The 16,511-nt window shown below is 36.8% G+C and overlaps 1 protein-coding gene across 5 annotated transcripts in view; it reads left to right on the plus strand.

The window, feature by feature from the left end:
• RABGAP1L (RAB GTPase activating protein 1 like) overlaps positions 1-16,511 on the plus strand; it is a 763,363-nt gene that overhangs the window by 98,375 nt on the left and 648,477 nt on the right. For 4 of the 5 annotated variants that reach the window (XM_049635168.1, XM_049635167.1, XM_049635169.1 and 1 more), the window contains one exon: positions 13,264-13,330. The exons of the other annotated variant lie outside the window; for it this stretch is intronic. In XM_049635168.1, coding sequence (XP_049491125.1) covers positions 13,264-13,330 — 67 coding nt within the window. The remainder of the gene's footprint in view (positions 1-13,263; positions 13,331-16,511) is intronic. 5 annotated transcript variants of the gene reach the window in all.

The raw sequence follows: 16,511 nt of genomic DNA on the forward strand, positions 1-16,511 counted from the left end.
TTCCTTCCTTCCTTCCTTCCTTCCTTCCTTCCTTCCTTCCTTCCTTCCCTCCTTCCCAAGCAGGCAGGGTAGGGGCATAGGGAGAGCAAGAGAGGGAATCTTAAGCAGGCTGCATGCCCAGTGCAGGGCTTGATATATGAGGCTCTGCCTTACAACTATGAGATCATGACCTGAGCCAAAATCAAGAGTCAGACACTTAACCAACTGAGCCACCCAGGCGCCCCACCTCATGTTCTTTTTCTAATTGTTACATGTTTTCTTTAAGGTTTATTATATATTTTGGCAAATTATTTCATTATTCCACTATACTGTAGAAGATTGTTATTCTTTTCATAACTGATCAAAACTTTATATAGCTTGATTCAAGGTTTTTATTTATTTTTTAAAGTTTATTTATTTTGAGAGAGAGAGAGAGTTCAATAAGGGGGGGGGGCGCAGAGAAAGAGGGAGAGAGAGACTCCCAAGCAGGCTCCATGCTGTCAGTGCAGAGCCCAATGTAGGGCCTGATCTCACCAACCGTGAGATCATGACCCGAGCTGAAATCAAGAGTCAGGCACTTAACTGACTGAGCCACTCAGGCACCCCTAGACAGACAGAGAGAGAGAGAGAGAGAGAGAGAGAGAGAGAGACAGAGCGCGAGCAGGGGAGAGGGGCAGAGGGAGAGACTCTTAAGCAGGCTCCACGCTCAGCACGGAGCCTGATGTAGGGGCTTGATCCATGGCCCTGGGATCATGACCTGAGCCAAAATCAAGAGTTGGATGCTCAACTGAGACACCGAGGTGCTCAAGTCTTTTAAATGGAATTGAACTCCTGAGGAATCTATATTATTTTACACACAGATGGCATTGTTTTATATTAAAGTTCTCTTAAAATGTAAATATCAAGATAGGGCTGTATAGAAGAGAGTTAACAAAGTAGGGCCAAAACTGCTATTCCTAAAGGTCTGCTTGTAGGGTTTGTTCTTCTTCTTCTTTATTTTAGTGTTTGTTTATTTTTGAGAGAGAGAGAGAGAGAGAGAGAGAGAGAAAAGAACGTGAGCTGGGAGAGGGGGTGGGAGACACAGAATCTGAAGCAGGCTCCAGGCTCTGAGCTCTCAGTACAGAGCCCAGTGTGGGACTCAAACTTGTGAACTGCAAGATCATGACCTGAGCCGAAGTTGGACTCTCAACCTACTGAGCCACCCAGGCGCCCTGTAGGGTTGGTTCTGGAATGGCATCTGGAAACTTGGATTTCGGAGAGGTTTCCATCATTCCCAGAACTGTGCCTAAACTGTACAGCGTGATTTATGCTGAACACTTGCTCTCCTTCTGGAATCTGGAATTTTGTTATGTCCTAGGCAGAGGATGCTTGTATGACCAGCCCTCAGTAAAAACCTTAGATACTGAGTCTCTCACTTGCCCTGGTAAACAACTTTTCACACATGTCTCATCTCATTGCTGGAGGAATTAAATGCATCCTCTGTGACTCCACAGGACGAGGACTCTGAACTTCACCCCTTGCGCCTTTTCCCTATGCTGATTTTGCTTTGTATCTGTTCATTCTTTAAAAAAAAAAAATTTTAACGTTTATTTATTTTTGAGACAGAGAGAGACAGAGCATGAACAGGGGAGGGTCAGAGAGAGAGGGAGACACAGAATCTGAAACAGGCTCCAGGCTCTGAGCGGTCAGCACAGAGCCCGACGCGGGGCTCGAACTCACGGACCGCGAGATCATGACCTGAGCCGAAGTCGGACGCTTTAACCGACTGAGCCACCCAGGCGCCCCTGTATCTGTTCATTCTAATAAATCATAGCCATAAATGCAACTATGTGCTGAGTCCTGTGAGTCCTTCTAGCAAATCTTCGAACCTGGAGTGGTCTTGGGGACTCCAACACAAGAGCATTTTGCTATAAGTAGGTTTTCATGCAGGGACCACATCTAAGATTATTATTTCCTTTCTTGGGGATGTATGTATGTGTAGCTTTTATTGATTGTAGAAAATAAGCTTTTGCCTAATTGAAAGTCTCTTTATTGAAGATATAGGACAGCTTTTTCAGACCTTGTCTTTTAGGGAGCAGTAGCATTTGTGAGATGAGGTTATGAGCTAATGCATAGTATATATATTTTTGGGTTTACAATTTCGCAAATTCGTTAACTGAGAGTGTCTTTGGATACGCAGCAGTAGTTACCTTTCCTCGATGTACTTCAAGTAAAAACTCCTCCACACTCATATAGTCTGTTCGCATTCCTATCCCCCATCAATAATAGGAAAGGGATGCCCAGAATTCCATGTTCCTCTGGTAGTACTGCCCCTTCCTTAACTCGTGCACCCTGGTTGTCCCAAACTGGAGTAAAGAAGGGTATTCCAGGGCTCTGCATGCTCTTGCCACGGTCCTTCTTCCTACCCTCAACCTTTAGCCTCACTGAATTTTGTTTCTGTTTTGGCTGTTTCAGGCCTTGTAAGACATCCAAGACTCTTGGGTTTTCCATCAATACTCAAATCCTGATCCCCACATGACTCTGTATATTCTGTCTTCTGACTCCTGTTGTCCATGTTTACCCAGCTTTTGGGACATTCCATTTTACACTCTGGAACTCATAGTCATCGTAAGCATAGTTTCTTTAATCTTCAACCTGATTCTGAATGTTGCCTTCACTTTATATAAACTGGGCTTGCCCTGAGTCTACTGCTTCTCAAGTGATGGCTGTTTTCTCTCCTCCCCTGCCTTTGTACCTTGGCCTGGAGATGTGTGAGTATCCTTTGAATGTCCTTGCTTCTTCCAGACTGTTTTCCTCTTCCCTCCTTAGAAACTCACAGCTTCAAATTTGATGCTCTCAGACTTTCCCATCTGCTAGCCTCTATTGTTGCAGTTATCTACACATCCTTGGGATTCCCATCATTCTTTGAAGATTTTAGCTCCTGGCTCACTGTCATTCTCCAATCATTAGGCTTTTCCTAAGTTATAGCAGTTTCACTATCTATATAGATGGTTTTTCTAATAACCCAGCTTCTTAGTTTTTTTGATCTCATTCTCTCCAAAGACCTTTCTTCCTCCCTACTTCGGCCACCTGCTTCAAGGGTCATAGTCTGGAATTTGTCATTACCATTGACTGTACTCCCTTCATAATCTTAGTATCAAGTATCCTACTGTCTGATCAGTACTTCTTATCTGTCTAATTCATTCTCATTTTCTCAAGTCCATTAATTATTTGATCTCACTGAGACTAATAATCTATGGTCCTATCATGTTTTACTGTCCCTCACCCACTCACTTCATGATTTTACTTTTTTACATGTCTCCATCCCAACTTAGATTCCGTTATCTACCTTTATAAATTATTCCTTTATATACTCCCACAACTCCCTTGCTCTCTTTTCCATCTTTCCATTCCTCTGGCATATTCCCATCTCTGGTTAATTCTAGCTTTCTCCTTTGCACCAACACTTGTTATAACTGAATGCAGCTGGGAAAATAAACATATAACCATGCTGATTGGCTTTACTTCAAATTCATGGCCACAACCTCAGGTGTACTTTTGTGTTGTTAGCATCCCTATTTCATTTTACTAGACAACCTATTTCATGTCTCTCCTAGGCTATTTCACATCTTCTGTTTAAAAGTGCATCATGTCTTCTACATGTTTACTCTAAGCCAATTATCTCTTTTTATTTAAGATAATAGAAACAATAGTAGAACTTTAGGTATTCCTATCACCTTGTCTGCCAATTTATCTCATCTGTACCATATATTCTGCCTTTTCTCTTATTACTTTGGATGAAATGGGCATGCTCTTATGGCAAGCTTTCTTCTTGTTTAGATTTTATTCTATGTCTCCTTCTTGATGACATAATTTTAGCGGTCTTTCCTCTACCGCACTTGCTTCTTAGTTACCTCATCCAATCGCTTTAAATATATGACTTCAAATATAGTCTACAAATGAATGACTTCTAAATTTTTAATCTCAAACCTGAGGTCTCTTCTGAATTCCAAATTTATATAAATATAGGTCCACAACTTTAGGATCTTCATTTGGCATTTGTTTGTTTGTTTATAGCAGCTTTATTCGTAATTGCCAAAAGTTGGAAGCACCCAAGATGACTTTTAGTATGTGAATGAATAAACAAAGTACATGGAGGCAGTGGAATATTCAGCACTAAAAACAGGTGGCCTATCAAGCCGTGAAAAGAAGGGACCTTCAATGCATATTGCTATGAAAGAAGTCCATCTGAAAAGGCTACTGTGATGCCAAATGTATGACATTCTAGAAAAGGCAAACCTATGGAGACAGTAAAAAGATCGGTAGTCAGGATTTGGAAGGAAGGGAGTATTGAGTAGATGCAACATGAAAATTTAAGAGCAGTGAAACTATTTTGAAACTATCATGGTGGATATAGGCGGTCATTATATACTTGTCAAAGCCCAGAGACTGTACGACACAAAAAGTGCACCCTGTCATGAACTATGGCCTTTGGGTGATCAGGATAAGCCAATGTAGGTTCGACAAATGTACCACACTGGTGCAGGATGTTGATAGTAGAGGAAGGGGTTGGGGCAGTATTTCAGAACCCTGTACTTTCCGCTCAATTTTTCTGAAAGCCTAAAACTACTTAAAAAAAAAATCTAGTAATTAAAACAAAACTAAATTATATTCTGCATAACTAAATATTTAAAGTAGCCGTAGCAGTCACTTCTTGGCAAACCTGAAGTACAGAGTCCGGACATTTATATCTGTACTCAAGGCATCAGGCAACACTGAGAATGGCTAGGACACAGCACAGCAGTCGCTGGGGTGGAAGTCTACGTATCTGTGGGCTCTCCACCACTTACTCTTTATTAAGCTATGGCCATCTGAAGGGAATGGTGTTGGTGTGTTCAAACCAGGTCACTTCTCCCTCCCCCCTGCAATGAATTGTTTCATCATTTTCTTATTTCTTTTAGCACATTCAGAGTGTAACACGTTACCTTCTGGGCCTAGGGATGGGAAAGTGCAGGCGGGTAACGGGAAGAGGGAGGTCATCCTTTTGGGAGCGTCAGGCCCGGGCCCGACCTGCATGGAGCTGCAGGCAAAGCCAACATTCTGTGTCTGACAAGAGAGTTCTGCCATGGACCACACACCACTAGACACCAGAGGCTTGTAGCACAAAGATCTCAACAGAAGCAGGAATGGATTATGAATTCACAGCCTTAGATCATTTGGCTCTTTGCAGTGGTTCTTGACTGTGCTGCCAACGTGCCTTCCTGTGCTGAAGTTATCACTTCAACTGTATTATTTCTTCCTCTGTCTCACTTTTCTTACAACTTTTCCAAATCCTTCATCTCTTGGCCACCATCTTGCATTTCCTCAGGCATGACTGCAGTTTGGCCTTTGGTGATGTTTAGGAATATTCTCGTTTCTTTCAGAGTAAGCATGTTTCTGGAGCCTCACATAAACCTGTATTTTCCGGCCATCGGTACTCAAATTGTTGGCACCAGTTTTGCAGATTGTCCCAAGCCACTTTATTAACTGAAGGCAAATTGGTTGGCAAGGGAAGGATTGGTGTATTACAACAACCATTTTGGGGGAAAATCTTGAATTGTTCATTCATTTGAGGATGATGAACTTTGTCTCCGGTGTCTTCAGGCTGACTTATGAAGTTGAAAAAACACTTAGTTCCATTTGATGTTCTTCATCAGGCTCCTTATTAACTGGAACCAACGTGAGAACCACATTTTCTTCCTCTAATGTTGCCTCAGAGAAATTCTTGTTGTTTTCATAATTTGACTGCCACTTTTCTAGGAACGTTCAGAGGAAGGCAAAGCCAGTAATGTTAGGATATCTTCTGCTCACTCCTTTTCACCTCTTCATTTGGCATTTTAAGGTTATTTGTTCAAAACTCAAACTCTTGATTCCCAACCCTGTTCCAAACCTGTTCCTCCCATAGTCTCCCCTGTCTTACCAATTTGTAACTTGATCCTTCCATTTACTCAGGGTGAAAAACTTGGAGTCAGATCTTTCTTCCTGTACACCTAATTCCTCAGTAAATCATATCAATTCTACTGCCAACTATATAAAGAAAGATAAAACTCCAGATGGAAGAGATAAAACAAAAATGTATCAACAGACATGGAAGAAAATGTAGATGAAATAAAGAGTAGAAGAAAAAAAGGAAGTGAAATTATAGCTGGGAAAAAAAAAGAAGCAGGGAGTCCAGATGGAATCACTATTATTCTTTATATATATAATGTATATATTATATATATAAAATATATTTTATGCTTATATATATTATGCATTTTATATTATATATATTTAAATGTTTATATGTATACATATTTAAATGTGTGTGTGTGTGTGTGAGAGAGAGAAAGAGAGAGAGGGAGAGAGAGGACTTGAGGTGGGCTCTGTGCTGACAGAAGAGAACCCAGTTCAGGGCTTGAACTCATGAACTGTGAGACCATGACCTGAGCCAAATTCAGATGCTTAACCACTTAACCAACTGAGACACCCAGGTGTCCCTGGAATTACTTATTATTCTTATTCAGTAAAATTTGCTGAAGTTGTGTATGTTTTATATTTTCTCATATAATTGACTTTATAATTTTTTGCTGATCTTTGTCTCCACCTACATTTGATTTACCTTTGTGTAGGAGAAAACAAGCCCTTGTTAACCAGTAGTAGCTAGGGGGAAAATTTTTATTTTTTGCCATGCTTTGTGAGGTTTTTGAATTGTGTTTACAGGTATATTCAGGTACATTCAATTATAAAAATACTTGCAGTTTTGCTTTTATTTTTATTCCTATATCTGGTATATGCAAAAGCCTAAATAATGTATCATTATCCAGATTTCTTGTATTATTCCTACTGAATAGTAAAGCAAAATAATTGATTTACTAAATGTTTTTAGCAGTGATTAGGCCAAGTGTTAGATTTTGAAATTTATTGGTTTGTTTTAATAATTTTTTAATTTTATATTTTCTATCTGACTATAGCTAAGTTCTCTTTTTATATTTGAAAGGTGTTAGTAAAAGTATTGATATTTCAAAATGGTTCTGCATTTCAAATTTCAATCCATTATAATGTGGGAGTTACTGCCCCTGGATGGTATGTTTGGAGGTTGTTGTATGTTCTTGAAGTTTACTGGTTGATAATTTAAAAAAGAGAAGAAAAAGACCTAAAAATATTACCTCTTCTTTAATAGCCTCCTTGTAGATTAAATTCTCTGTACTGATAGCAAATCTAAAGCAATCCTAAGCATCTATTTTAAATTATTTTTTTCCTAGTAATTAGTCCTAGTGTTCCAGGTAATCTTAGGGGGAAAGTAAAAACTTCCCACCTGAAGATTGGAAAGAAAAGAACAGCCAGTGTTTTAAACCTGTTTTGCTTACAAGTATAAAACTTAATGGAGAGACTTCTTCCTGTGACTGATGGCATTGAAGCTAGTAAAGTTCTTAAGATCACAACTGTGGAGTCTTTGATCTGGATTTGGATCCTGGCTCTACAGTGACCTTGGCCAAGTTATTTAACTTGTCTGTGCTTCAGTTTCTAATGTGTAAGTTGTGAATAATACCTAAGAATTTGGAGAGGAAAAAATTGGGTAATACCTGTGAAGTATTTGGAATAGTCCCTGACTCAGAATAAATGCTTAATAAATGCTTTTTGTTATTACTGTTGGTGGTATTATCACTAGTACCACAATCATGATCGTTACTGAGACTGTTTTGAGTGATAAGTGGAAATCAGAGTAGCCTGCAGAATCGGAGTAGACTGCTACATGAGAAGGCAAAGCCGTGGCTAGATTTTTTAGAACTTATGTGTATAGACAAGGAGGCATTATTTTACAGTTATGATAATGCACAAATTTATGTTACTTTGGTTTAGTTAAATAACACCAGTCCTGTAGCCACTTGGTTCAAATTTTTGTTACCATAGTATATTAATTTTGAGTAATTGTAGAAAGTGAAAACTTTGCTGTTAACTCTTCAGTGCACTGTCACTACATAAGTACAGGATCAGTGACCAGTCACATCACTTCATTCACATTCTGTTGATAGTGGTCACAGCATGTCTGTTGCTTAGTTAACTCTCAGACCACAGAGTGTGTTGTTGTGTTGCTCCTTACCGCTCAGTGGGAAACCTCCCGAACATTTCACAAAAATGGATAATTGAAAGAGTTGGCCAACAAAGATCAAAGTGCAGGAAAGAAATGGAAAGTGGTAATGTGGAAAGTGAAATTTCATGCAATCTTAGAAGATTTGGAAATGGTGACAGCAGAACGAGAACAGGACGAGACCTAAGCCCTGTGTGAAGCTGTGGTATGAGCCGTTCTGAAAAAGTCTGATAGACTCTGATGGACTCCATCATCTTTAAGTTCAGTAGTAATAGAAAGGTGCTTATGGTTGAAATGAAGCATTTACTTCTACTTTGGATGAAAACTGCAACAAAAACTAAAATTCTAGTTAGTTTTGCTAGCGTTTAAGCCAACATTTTGAAGTTAGTTGCCACATTGAATGGGAATGATAATTACAGGACTGGAGACAATGCAGTTTCTTAGCTAAGTTTTGGAAGAAATATGGTAGAAGCATGCTGTTAAAAACATTCATGCATCATGACAGGAAGCAGCAGTGAATAGTATGCATGTGGCATGGCAGAACCTTTAGTGCCCTGTGCAAATAACTCTGCGGGATTTGAACGGGATGTAGATGGAATTAGAAAGGAATAGGACCACGGGAATGTTGACATTGCCGCTATTCAGTGGAATCTAGATAGGCAGGCAGAGGATTAATCTAGCAGCATAAATAAAGTGGTTGCGATGAAAAGGATGAATGTCGCAGAGGAGGTGATGCCAGCAAAAGCTCCACATTAAAGGAGCCCTCGGAGACCTTTCATAACATTAAAAGTGCAAAGGAGAAAATATTGGAAGCTGATTCAGACTTAGAAAGGAACGTGAGTTCCTCAAAGAAAAGATGCTTACCCCATGTTGTGAATTGTATGAGAGGAAAGCAAGCACTGTTCAAGCTAGTCTTAATAATTGTTTCCAAAGAAGCAAAACACCTTAATTGTCAACGTTTCTAAGCGCTTTAAGTTACAAGGGGCTAAATAAGTTTCACTTTTTTTCCTCCATTTCTTTATATACTTAAAACTGACAGTAAAGAGTTTTTTAAAGTTTTGACAAAACAACAAAAAAGTTGTTTGCAAAACAATCATAATTTTTCCCATTGATTATAACATCGCTTTGTACAGTTTTGGCTTGTGTGGTTATTTTAATGGTTCCTCATACTGTGCGCAGTGAGGAATACCTGTGTATCTATCTCTACTTGATCCCTTTAGTCAGGGAAAAGCAATCCCAACATTTCTCACCTGGAAGACTTTTCCAACTATCTTTTTTTTTTTTTTTTTTTTTTTTTTAACTTCTTTAGTGTGAGACTGGGATTCCAGTTTTTTCAGAATTTAGCTTGTAGTGTGTTTGTATATTCTGAAAAGAAATCTAATTGACTTACAGCTTTTCTTTGTATTTCTGTTTACCTCCTTCTGACATACTGTCACTTTTCATTTTAACAACGAAAGTTCAGTTAAGAGACAGTGTTCTTTGACTGGTATTGATAGATGTTTGCCTCCTTTCCTTTTCCTTTCTTCCCTTCTTAATTTTTATCGGTAGTCTTCTAGCAGCATAAATGGAGGTAAATAGAATCCTAATCATTTGATGGACTAAAAGCAAAAGTAAAAAAATCCAGTTTCCTGTTGCAGGACATTAACATACCATCTTTGTTTTTCTCACTTTTTTCCATTTCTGAAGTCTAAAGCAGTGCTAGATGTGCTGAGTTTAGGTGATTGTATGGATGCTAACTTGCTGTTAAAAGCTCTGTTTTGAGTAAAAACTCATAGGTATTATGGAAGGCTAAACTTTCTCTGTTTTTTTTTAAGTTTTTTTTTTTTTTTTTTTTTTGGAGAGAGAGAGAGAGACAGACAGACAGCATGAGTGGGGGAGGAACAGAGAGAGAGGGAGACCCAGAATCTGAAGCAGGCTCCAGGGTTTGAATTGTCAGCACAGAGCCCGATGGGGTGCTCAAACTCACAAACCACAAGATTGTGACCTGAACCAAAGTTGCTGCTTAACTGATTGAGCTACCCAGGCACCCCAGACTTTCTCTTCTTAATAGTGGCAATTGTAATAATAATTTATAATTGGCAACTGCTTTATAGTTTACAGTGTATTTTCACCATGAGGTTTTTCATCTTTACGTTAACAGTGAGCCTGTAAGCAGATAACATTTGTATTTCAGAAATGTTGAAAGTGAGATGTTGCAGTGTATAACTTGTCCTGGGTCACATAAGGAATTTATAATCTTTTCTGATAGGCTAGGGAGACGACAGAGTTCAATGTATAGAAGACCAGCAGTTTTGGATCATGGATATGGACTTGCATCCCAGTCCTTTAACGTAATAGCTTTGTTCTGGCAAATCACTTCTACCTTCCTGAAAACAAGCTTTGTCATTTTTCATATGCAGATTGTCTTGAAATGTAAAATGCAGTAATATGGTAATGTCTGACTTAAGGTTGGCTTGGGCTCAGTTGGTTAAGTGTCTGTCTCTTGGTTTTGGCTCAGTCATGATCTCACAGTTTTGTGAATTCGAGCCCTGTCTTGGGCTCTGTGCTGGCAGCATGGAGCCTGCTTGGGATTCTTTTTCCCCTCTCTTTCTACCCCTTCCCTGCTTGCGCTGTTGCTGTCTCTGTCTCTGTCTCTCTAAAAATAAATAAACTTAAGAAAAAGTTAAGTATCTGTTACAATTAATGTAATAATATAATATCTCATTCTAAGGAGGTTTGATTGCAAGTTTTGGTCAGGTCAGCCTATTTACTACATTATAAATAATGTTGGATATGCCTCATCTGTGCTTTATACAGCAGTCCTAGAACTTACCATATCAGGTTGTAATTCCCTGTTTACTTGTATTTTCCTCCTCCAGTAGACTGTGAACTGCTTGAGAAAACAGGTGTGATGGCAATTTTCTACATTATTTATAGAGTTAACAAGGAAAGGTTGAATGCTTTGACCTCCCCAATGAAACACTTAATATCTGCATTAGGTGTTTGTGGTACTAATAATATCTATCTAATTACTGACACATTATTCCTAATAGACCTCGCTTGTCTCTGTAGGAAGCCTGATGTACTTTAATGAAATATAATTTTGGAAATGACTAATACAGCTTGATGGAGAAAAATTGTGCAGTCTTCGTGTTGGAAGAACTTACTTAGAGTTCATATATTATACCTCTCCCATTTTCTAGAAGAGGAAGCAGAGGCTCAAGGGAGTTAGGTGCTTTCTCTAAGGTCACACTCCTGGTTGGTGGCAGGATTTTTTGTTTATAACCCAGGAAAAGAGCAGCACATCAAAGATCATCAAAATAAAGTGAGAGCTGTTGCCATTTAAGGAAAACCTAAACTTCCAAGGCTCTTTTTGCAGTAGAATTTAACATAAGAATATTAAGAAAATATAAAATTGTACCAATTTTACCATTCACCTGCAAGTGCCTGGCAAAAAAAAAAAATGATGAAAAACTAAGTTTTCAAAAGAACAAAAAGGGATGCATACTAGATTGTTAACATTGGCTCTTAAGGGGGCTGACATTAGAGAAAGGATAAATTATATTTTCTTTATATATTTTGGTATCCATTAATTTTTTACAACAAGTATATGATAGTTTTTAATTCAAAAACCCTATAATATACAAATCTGTTCTTAAAAAAGCCATGAGAGATGCAAGCCAAAGCAAAGCATATGGTATTGTGAGAGAAGTCTTCTGACCTCATTGACCTGACTTCTTAGTTGAGGGGACCAAATTTTATATTTGAAAAAAAAATTCACTCTTTTATTCTTGCTTAGCAAGTATTTAAGCAATAGTATAAGAAATAGTACAGTAAATTACATAATTAACATTTAATTTGTACAGTGTATATTATAGGAATTAATAGGGAGATTTTTCGTTGTATAGTAATTGTATTAAAATTATGAATATTGAAGTATTTTTTAGTAGATTCCATTTTGTTCAGTGGTACACTAATATGTTTGAACTTTATCTTTGTCATGTACTTGATTGATTTTGGATGCCAAAAGAGAACCATGAGCATGGTATCCTCAAGTACTCACAGGAAGTATATATTGTTTTACCACTTACTAGACTCATAATTGGGATAAGACTTGTTCATGGAAGAAAAAGCTGTGCTATTAGAAAGGTAAACTTTCAGAAAATAAAAAGGATCAGATAAAGTATTGATGTGTCAGCTGCCAGTATTTTGAAATGAAAAAAATCTTAACATATTTATTTACATTCTCTATCTCTGTATGAAATGTTCCATAGCATATTTAAAAATTTTGGAGAGCTGCAATACAAACACTCTAGTTAAAGTGTGGCTATGTGTTGTTGGCAGAGGGATACTGAAGACAGATCACATTGCCTCTAGATTTATAAGACCTATTTAATAGGGAAAAGAATTTGAGTAAATTGTCAAATTTCTCTAGACTCTACTTTTCTTACCTAAAAGCAGAAATAATAATAGTCTAACAAAAATAAAAACGTTAGATTTAGCTAAATTTTAGAGCTTATGAAAATCCTTCACAAATAAAGTGGTAGTATTGATGGGATTCCTAAAGCTTCTCTAGCATCAGGAAACACAGAACAAAGTAAATAGTTAATCGTATATAGTATGTTGGATAATATCTTCACTAATATACTAATACATTTAGTAATGAGCTTCATATAACTTTTTTTTCAAACTTAAGGTATAATAAATATTAACAGGCTACTCAGTGAAATTGACTGTTGAAGGCCAGGGTAATTGTTTCTGTTAATCTGGCTTGATACAAAGAGAGAGCACAGTCTTATTATTTTTTTTTTAATCTCCTTTTTCATTTAATTGGGTTGGTTGATTTTGATCTGTATGTTTAAAATAACTCCAAGGCAAATAAAGTCTCATTTCTACCTAGAAATTAATTCATATCTCACTACTATGTTTTGTTTCAGTCAGTAATTTGTGGCCATTTTATCACAGTTTCTGATCATTGGTAATATTTTACATGTAGAAATAAAGATCTGGGAATTTAGATAACTTATTTCTATGTGATTTTATTATGTACCTCAATGAATTCTTTTTTTTGTGGTGTTTCTTTAAAAAAACCTAAAGCTACTTGTAAATACAGAGCTCAGATTGTGTAGTTATTATAAAAAGGCTTTTTGCTCACTGGGCTTCTATATATTCTTGATACCTTATTTGTCCTTTTTTTTCCCCCCCAATATTTTCAGATGTTTTGGAATGTTATTAAGCCCAGGTCGAAACGTGAAGAACAGTGACATGCATTTACTGGATATGGTAATGATAATCTTAAGCACATTAACCAAGTATAGATGATAGTTATTTTATATTTTAGAAGTATTTTCTATTTAAAGATTTTGTCATATTGTCAAAATTGTTTCTAACTTTCAGCTGTGTGGTAGTACTAATTAGATTTGGAAACCCAAACTTAAAATTACTTATGAGGGAGAGATTTAGGAAAATTTCCACCAAAAAATCATATGCTAAATTAAAGCAAATAAAAGGATAGTGTTATGACAATGTCCATCTATTCATCTATTTAGGTTTTTAGGAAGATAATCTTTTCTTTGAGCCAAAAATAACAAGTACATGATTATAACAGGCATGCTTAGAGTGAATATGGTGCCTTTCATTTATTTTAATGCACTATTATTATTTGAGGACTGTGATGAATGCTTTTGTTTTCTTTAAAGCACTTCCATTTTTGAATTTATACTCCTTGGTAACCTGTCCTTAGCAAAGTATATTTACTGTAGTTGTATTTGTTTAAGGAATGTTCTTGAAGGTTAATATATATTTGAAAGTTGATGTTTGATATGAAAATAGTATACTATCTTTTAAACAAAAATATTGTACTTAACGAAAACATTTACTTTGTGATTTAGAAATGTAGGAAATAGAGTATTAGGTATAAAGTAGTTAAGTATAAAGTGACTTGACTGAGATTTTTTACACTTACCGATAGATAACAAGCACTACGTGTTTTCATCTTTTCAGCTGAGTTTTATAGATGTCAATTAAATATCATCAATTCTGTCAGCTTTTTAGAGTTATTCCCTGGTAATGTCACATTGATTTTCTAGTGGCCCTACAATGGTTCGTTGAACCTTTTTTTGAATACATAATTGTGTGGCAAGCATTGTGTGGAGTTCTGGGCTTATAGCTATGGTAAAACATAGCTCTTACCATGTGTGGGTTCATAGATTTGTGATGGAAGCAGATTCTTAAGTGTGTAACTACAGCAGTAGGTTAAGTGCTCTTCTAGATTGGTACAGTGAGCCACAGAAATACAGAGGAAGCATTGCACAGATAGGTAAGGTAAGAACAAACCAGTTCCACTGAATGTGAAAACAAGTCAGCTTTCTTCCATCGCTCTTTACAACCTACCACTAATACAAGTGGTTTTACCTAAGGCAAGTCATAGCATTTTGGAGTCCTGAAAATTCCATAAGGAGGTAGTTTAGGAACATGCAATACAAGTTCCTAGGTCTTAGTTAGTCATGGTCTTTTGGAGTTTAAAAGATTAAGGTGAATCACTGGCAGAGAAACCTAAATGCAGATTATAGAATTACAGACTGGCATTGAACTTCCTGGTCTTGAGTGTCTTTGGCAGAGCAGTCCTCCACTTTGAAGAGTCCATGTTGAAATCAAAGGGTTCGTCAGCATTGAAGCTTCTGTACAACAAATAGTTGATAAAATTGGGAGGGTTTGTGTTTGCAGTTATCAGTAGTTGTGATTTATTACTGATCTTTGTGCTATCTTACTACATGGCTATTGAGCTTTGACTAGACCACATCTCATAAAATGGAACTTATTACCTTATAATGGAAACTATGGGACAGTTCTGATTATTACGAAGTCAATTCTTTGTAATCACCAGAAGTCCTATCCCTTATAAGTTAGCCTAATTAGCCTTGGTTCTTCCCTCTAGAGCAAGATGTTGTGTTCTTCTATGACTCGTTTAATTATGTGAACACTTTGAAAACAAATTTCACTTTCTTGCACTTTTTTTTCTGACAGACTTTGAAAAATCCTACAATTGTATTTAGTTTCACAATTTGTGAGACTTTTCTTTTTATCTTGAACAATTTTTAAGAATGCTAACTTTTCTTCCCTGTGAGTATTTTCTAATAAGCAAGATCAATTGAGACATTTTGTAAGTTTATAAATTTAGTTTAATATAAGATCTACATGAAAGAGAAAGTCATATTTATAGGTGAAAATATATTTTAGTCAAATGTCCATATTACACATATATATTATATAAACAAAATCATGTATAAATAAAATTTGTTTTTTTGGGGATACAAATAACAGAGACTCCATTGTCTTCCAGTAGTGAGAATATTTTTGGTGAATATCCTTGTACTGTAGGAATAAGGAAATGAGAATTTTTGATCCACAGCCATTGATACAGTTGGTGAGGAAAATTTTCCCTTTACCCTTCAAGGTTCTTTTGGCTAGTCTAAGAATTAAACTGACATGAGACAGATTAACAAGAGAGAATTAAATTTAATTCCATATGTGTTGGGGCTTCATAAGAATATGGTGCCTACAGGTAGTCAGGCAATGAGGTTTATATGCCATTCTGAGCTAAGGAGAAGGGGTAGAAGTTGGGGACCTCAAAGGGAAAGGAGACAGTCCATAGGAAGATGAAAAAAAAGTAAATGTTTGGCAAATAAATGTTTACTAGACCACTCAGAAACCATGGGACGTAGGAATTTTAACAGACTTTGCTAAGTTCCTCCCTATTTCACCTGCTTTATTTTATACTGTAGTTATCTATGGTCACTATAAGGGGGAGGTCAGAGGTTCTTTCCCAGTCTTTTGTTTTTTAAAATAATCAGACTAAAAATAGCCTACATGCCAAAGAGATACATTTTGAGGTGCCAAATTTTACTCCCCTTTAGTACCTAGGAAAAGCATAACTGCAAAGTACCAAGAAGAGCTGAAAACTCAGTAGAGCCTGGTTTCTTGGAACTGGAATGTAATTTAAAAGTCCTAGAAATGCCTCGGAAAGCTTGTGGAGCTTTACAATTAACCATTTATTGACACTGGGCCAGTAGCTGGACTCACAGTTACAAATTCATTTATATTTTAATCCAGTATGCTTATAATCTTTGTGTAGAAAAGCAGAAATAAAATTTTCATGAAACCGTTCTTACCCCTTCCTTAGGTGTATGAGGAACTCTATTTTTCTTCTACTTGACTTAAATGTCTGGTCATAATCCACTAAATTGATTTGATGATCCACAAATGAGTCACAAATTGCTGTTTGGAAAACATTAGCCTCTCAGCTCCCGAGGGTCAGGATCATTTTGTTTTCCTTGTTGGATACTTAATAGGCATAGACCATGGCTTATAGTAGGCTCATATTTGCTTAACAAATGGATAGATTAACACAAACTTACATTTTTTACTTTTTCTGTGTGTTATTTCTTTCCAGTACCGTGTGTCT

The sequence above is a fragment of the Panthera uncia genome, chromosome F1, assembly GCF_023721935.1.
Source record: "Panthera uncia isolate 11264 chromosome F1, Puncia_PCG_1.0, whole genome shotgun sequence".
NCBI lineage: Eukaryota > Metazoa > Chordata > Mammalia > Carnivora > Felidae > Panthera > Panthera uncia.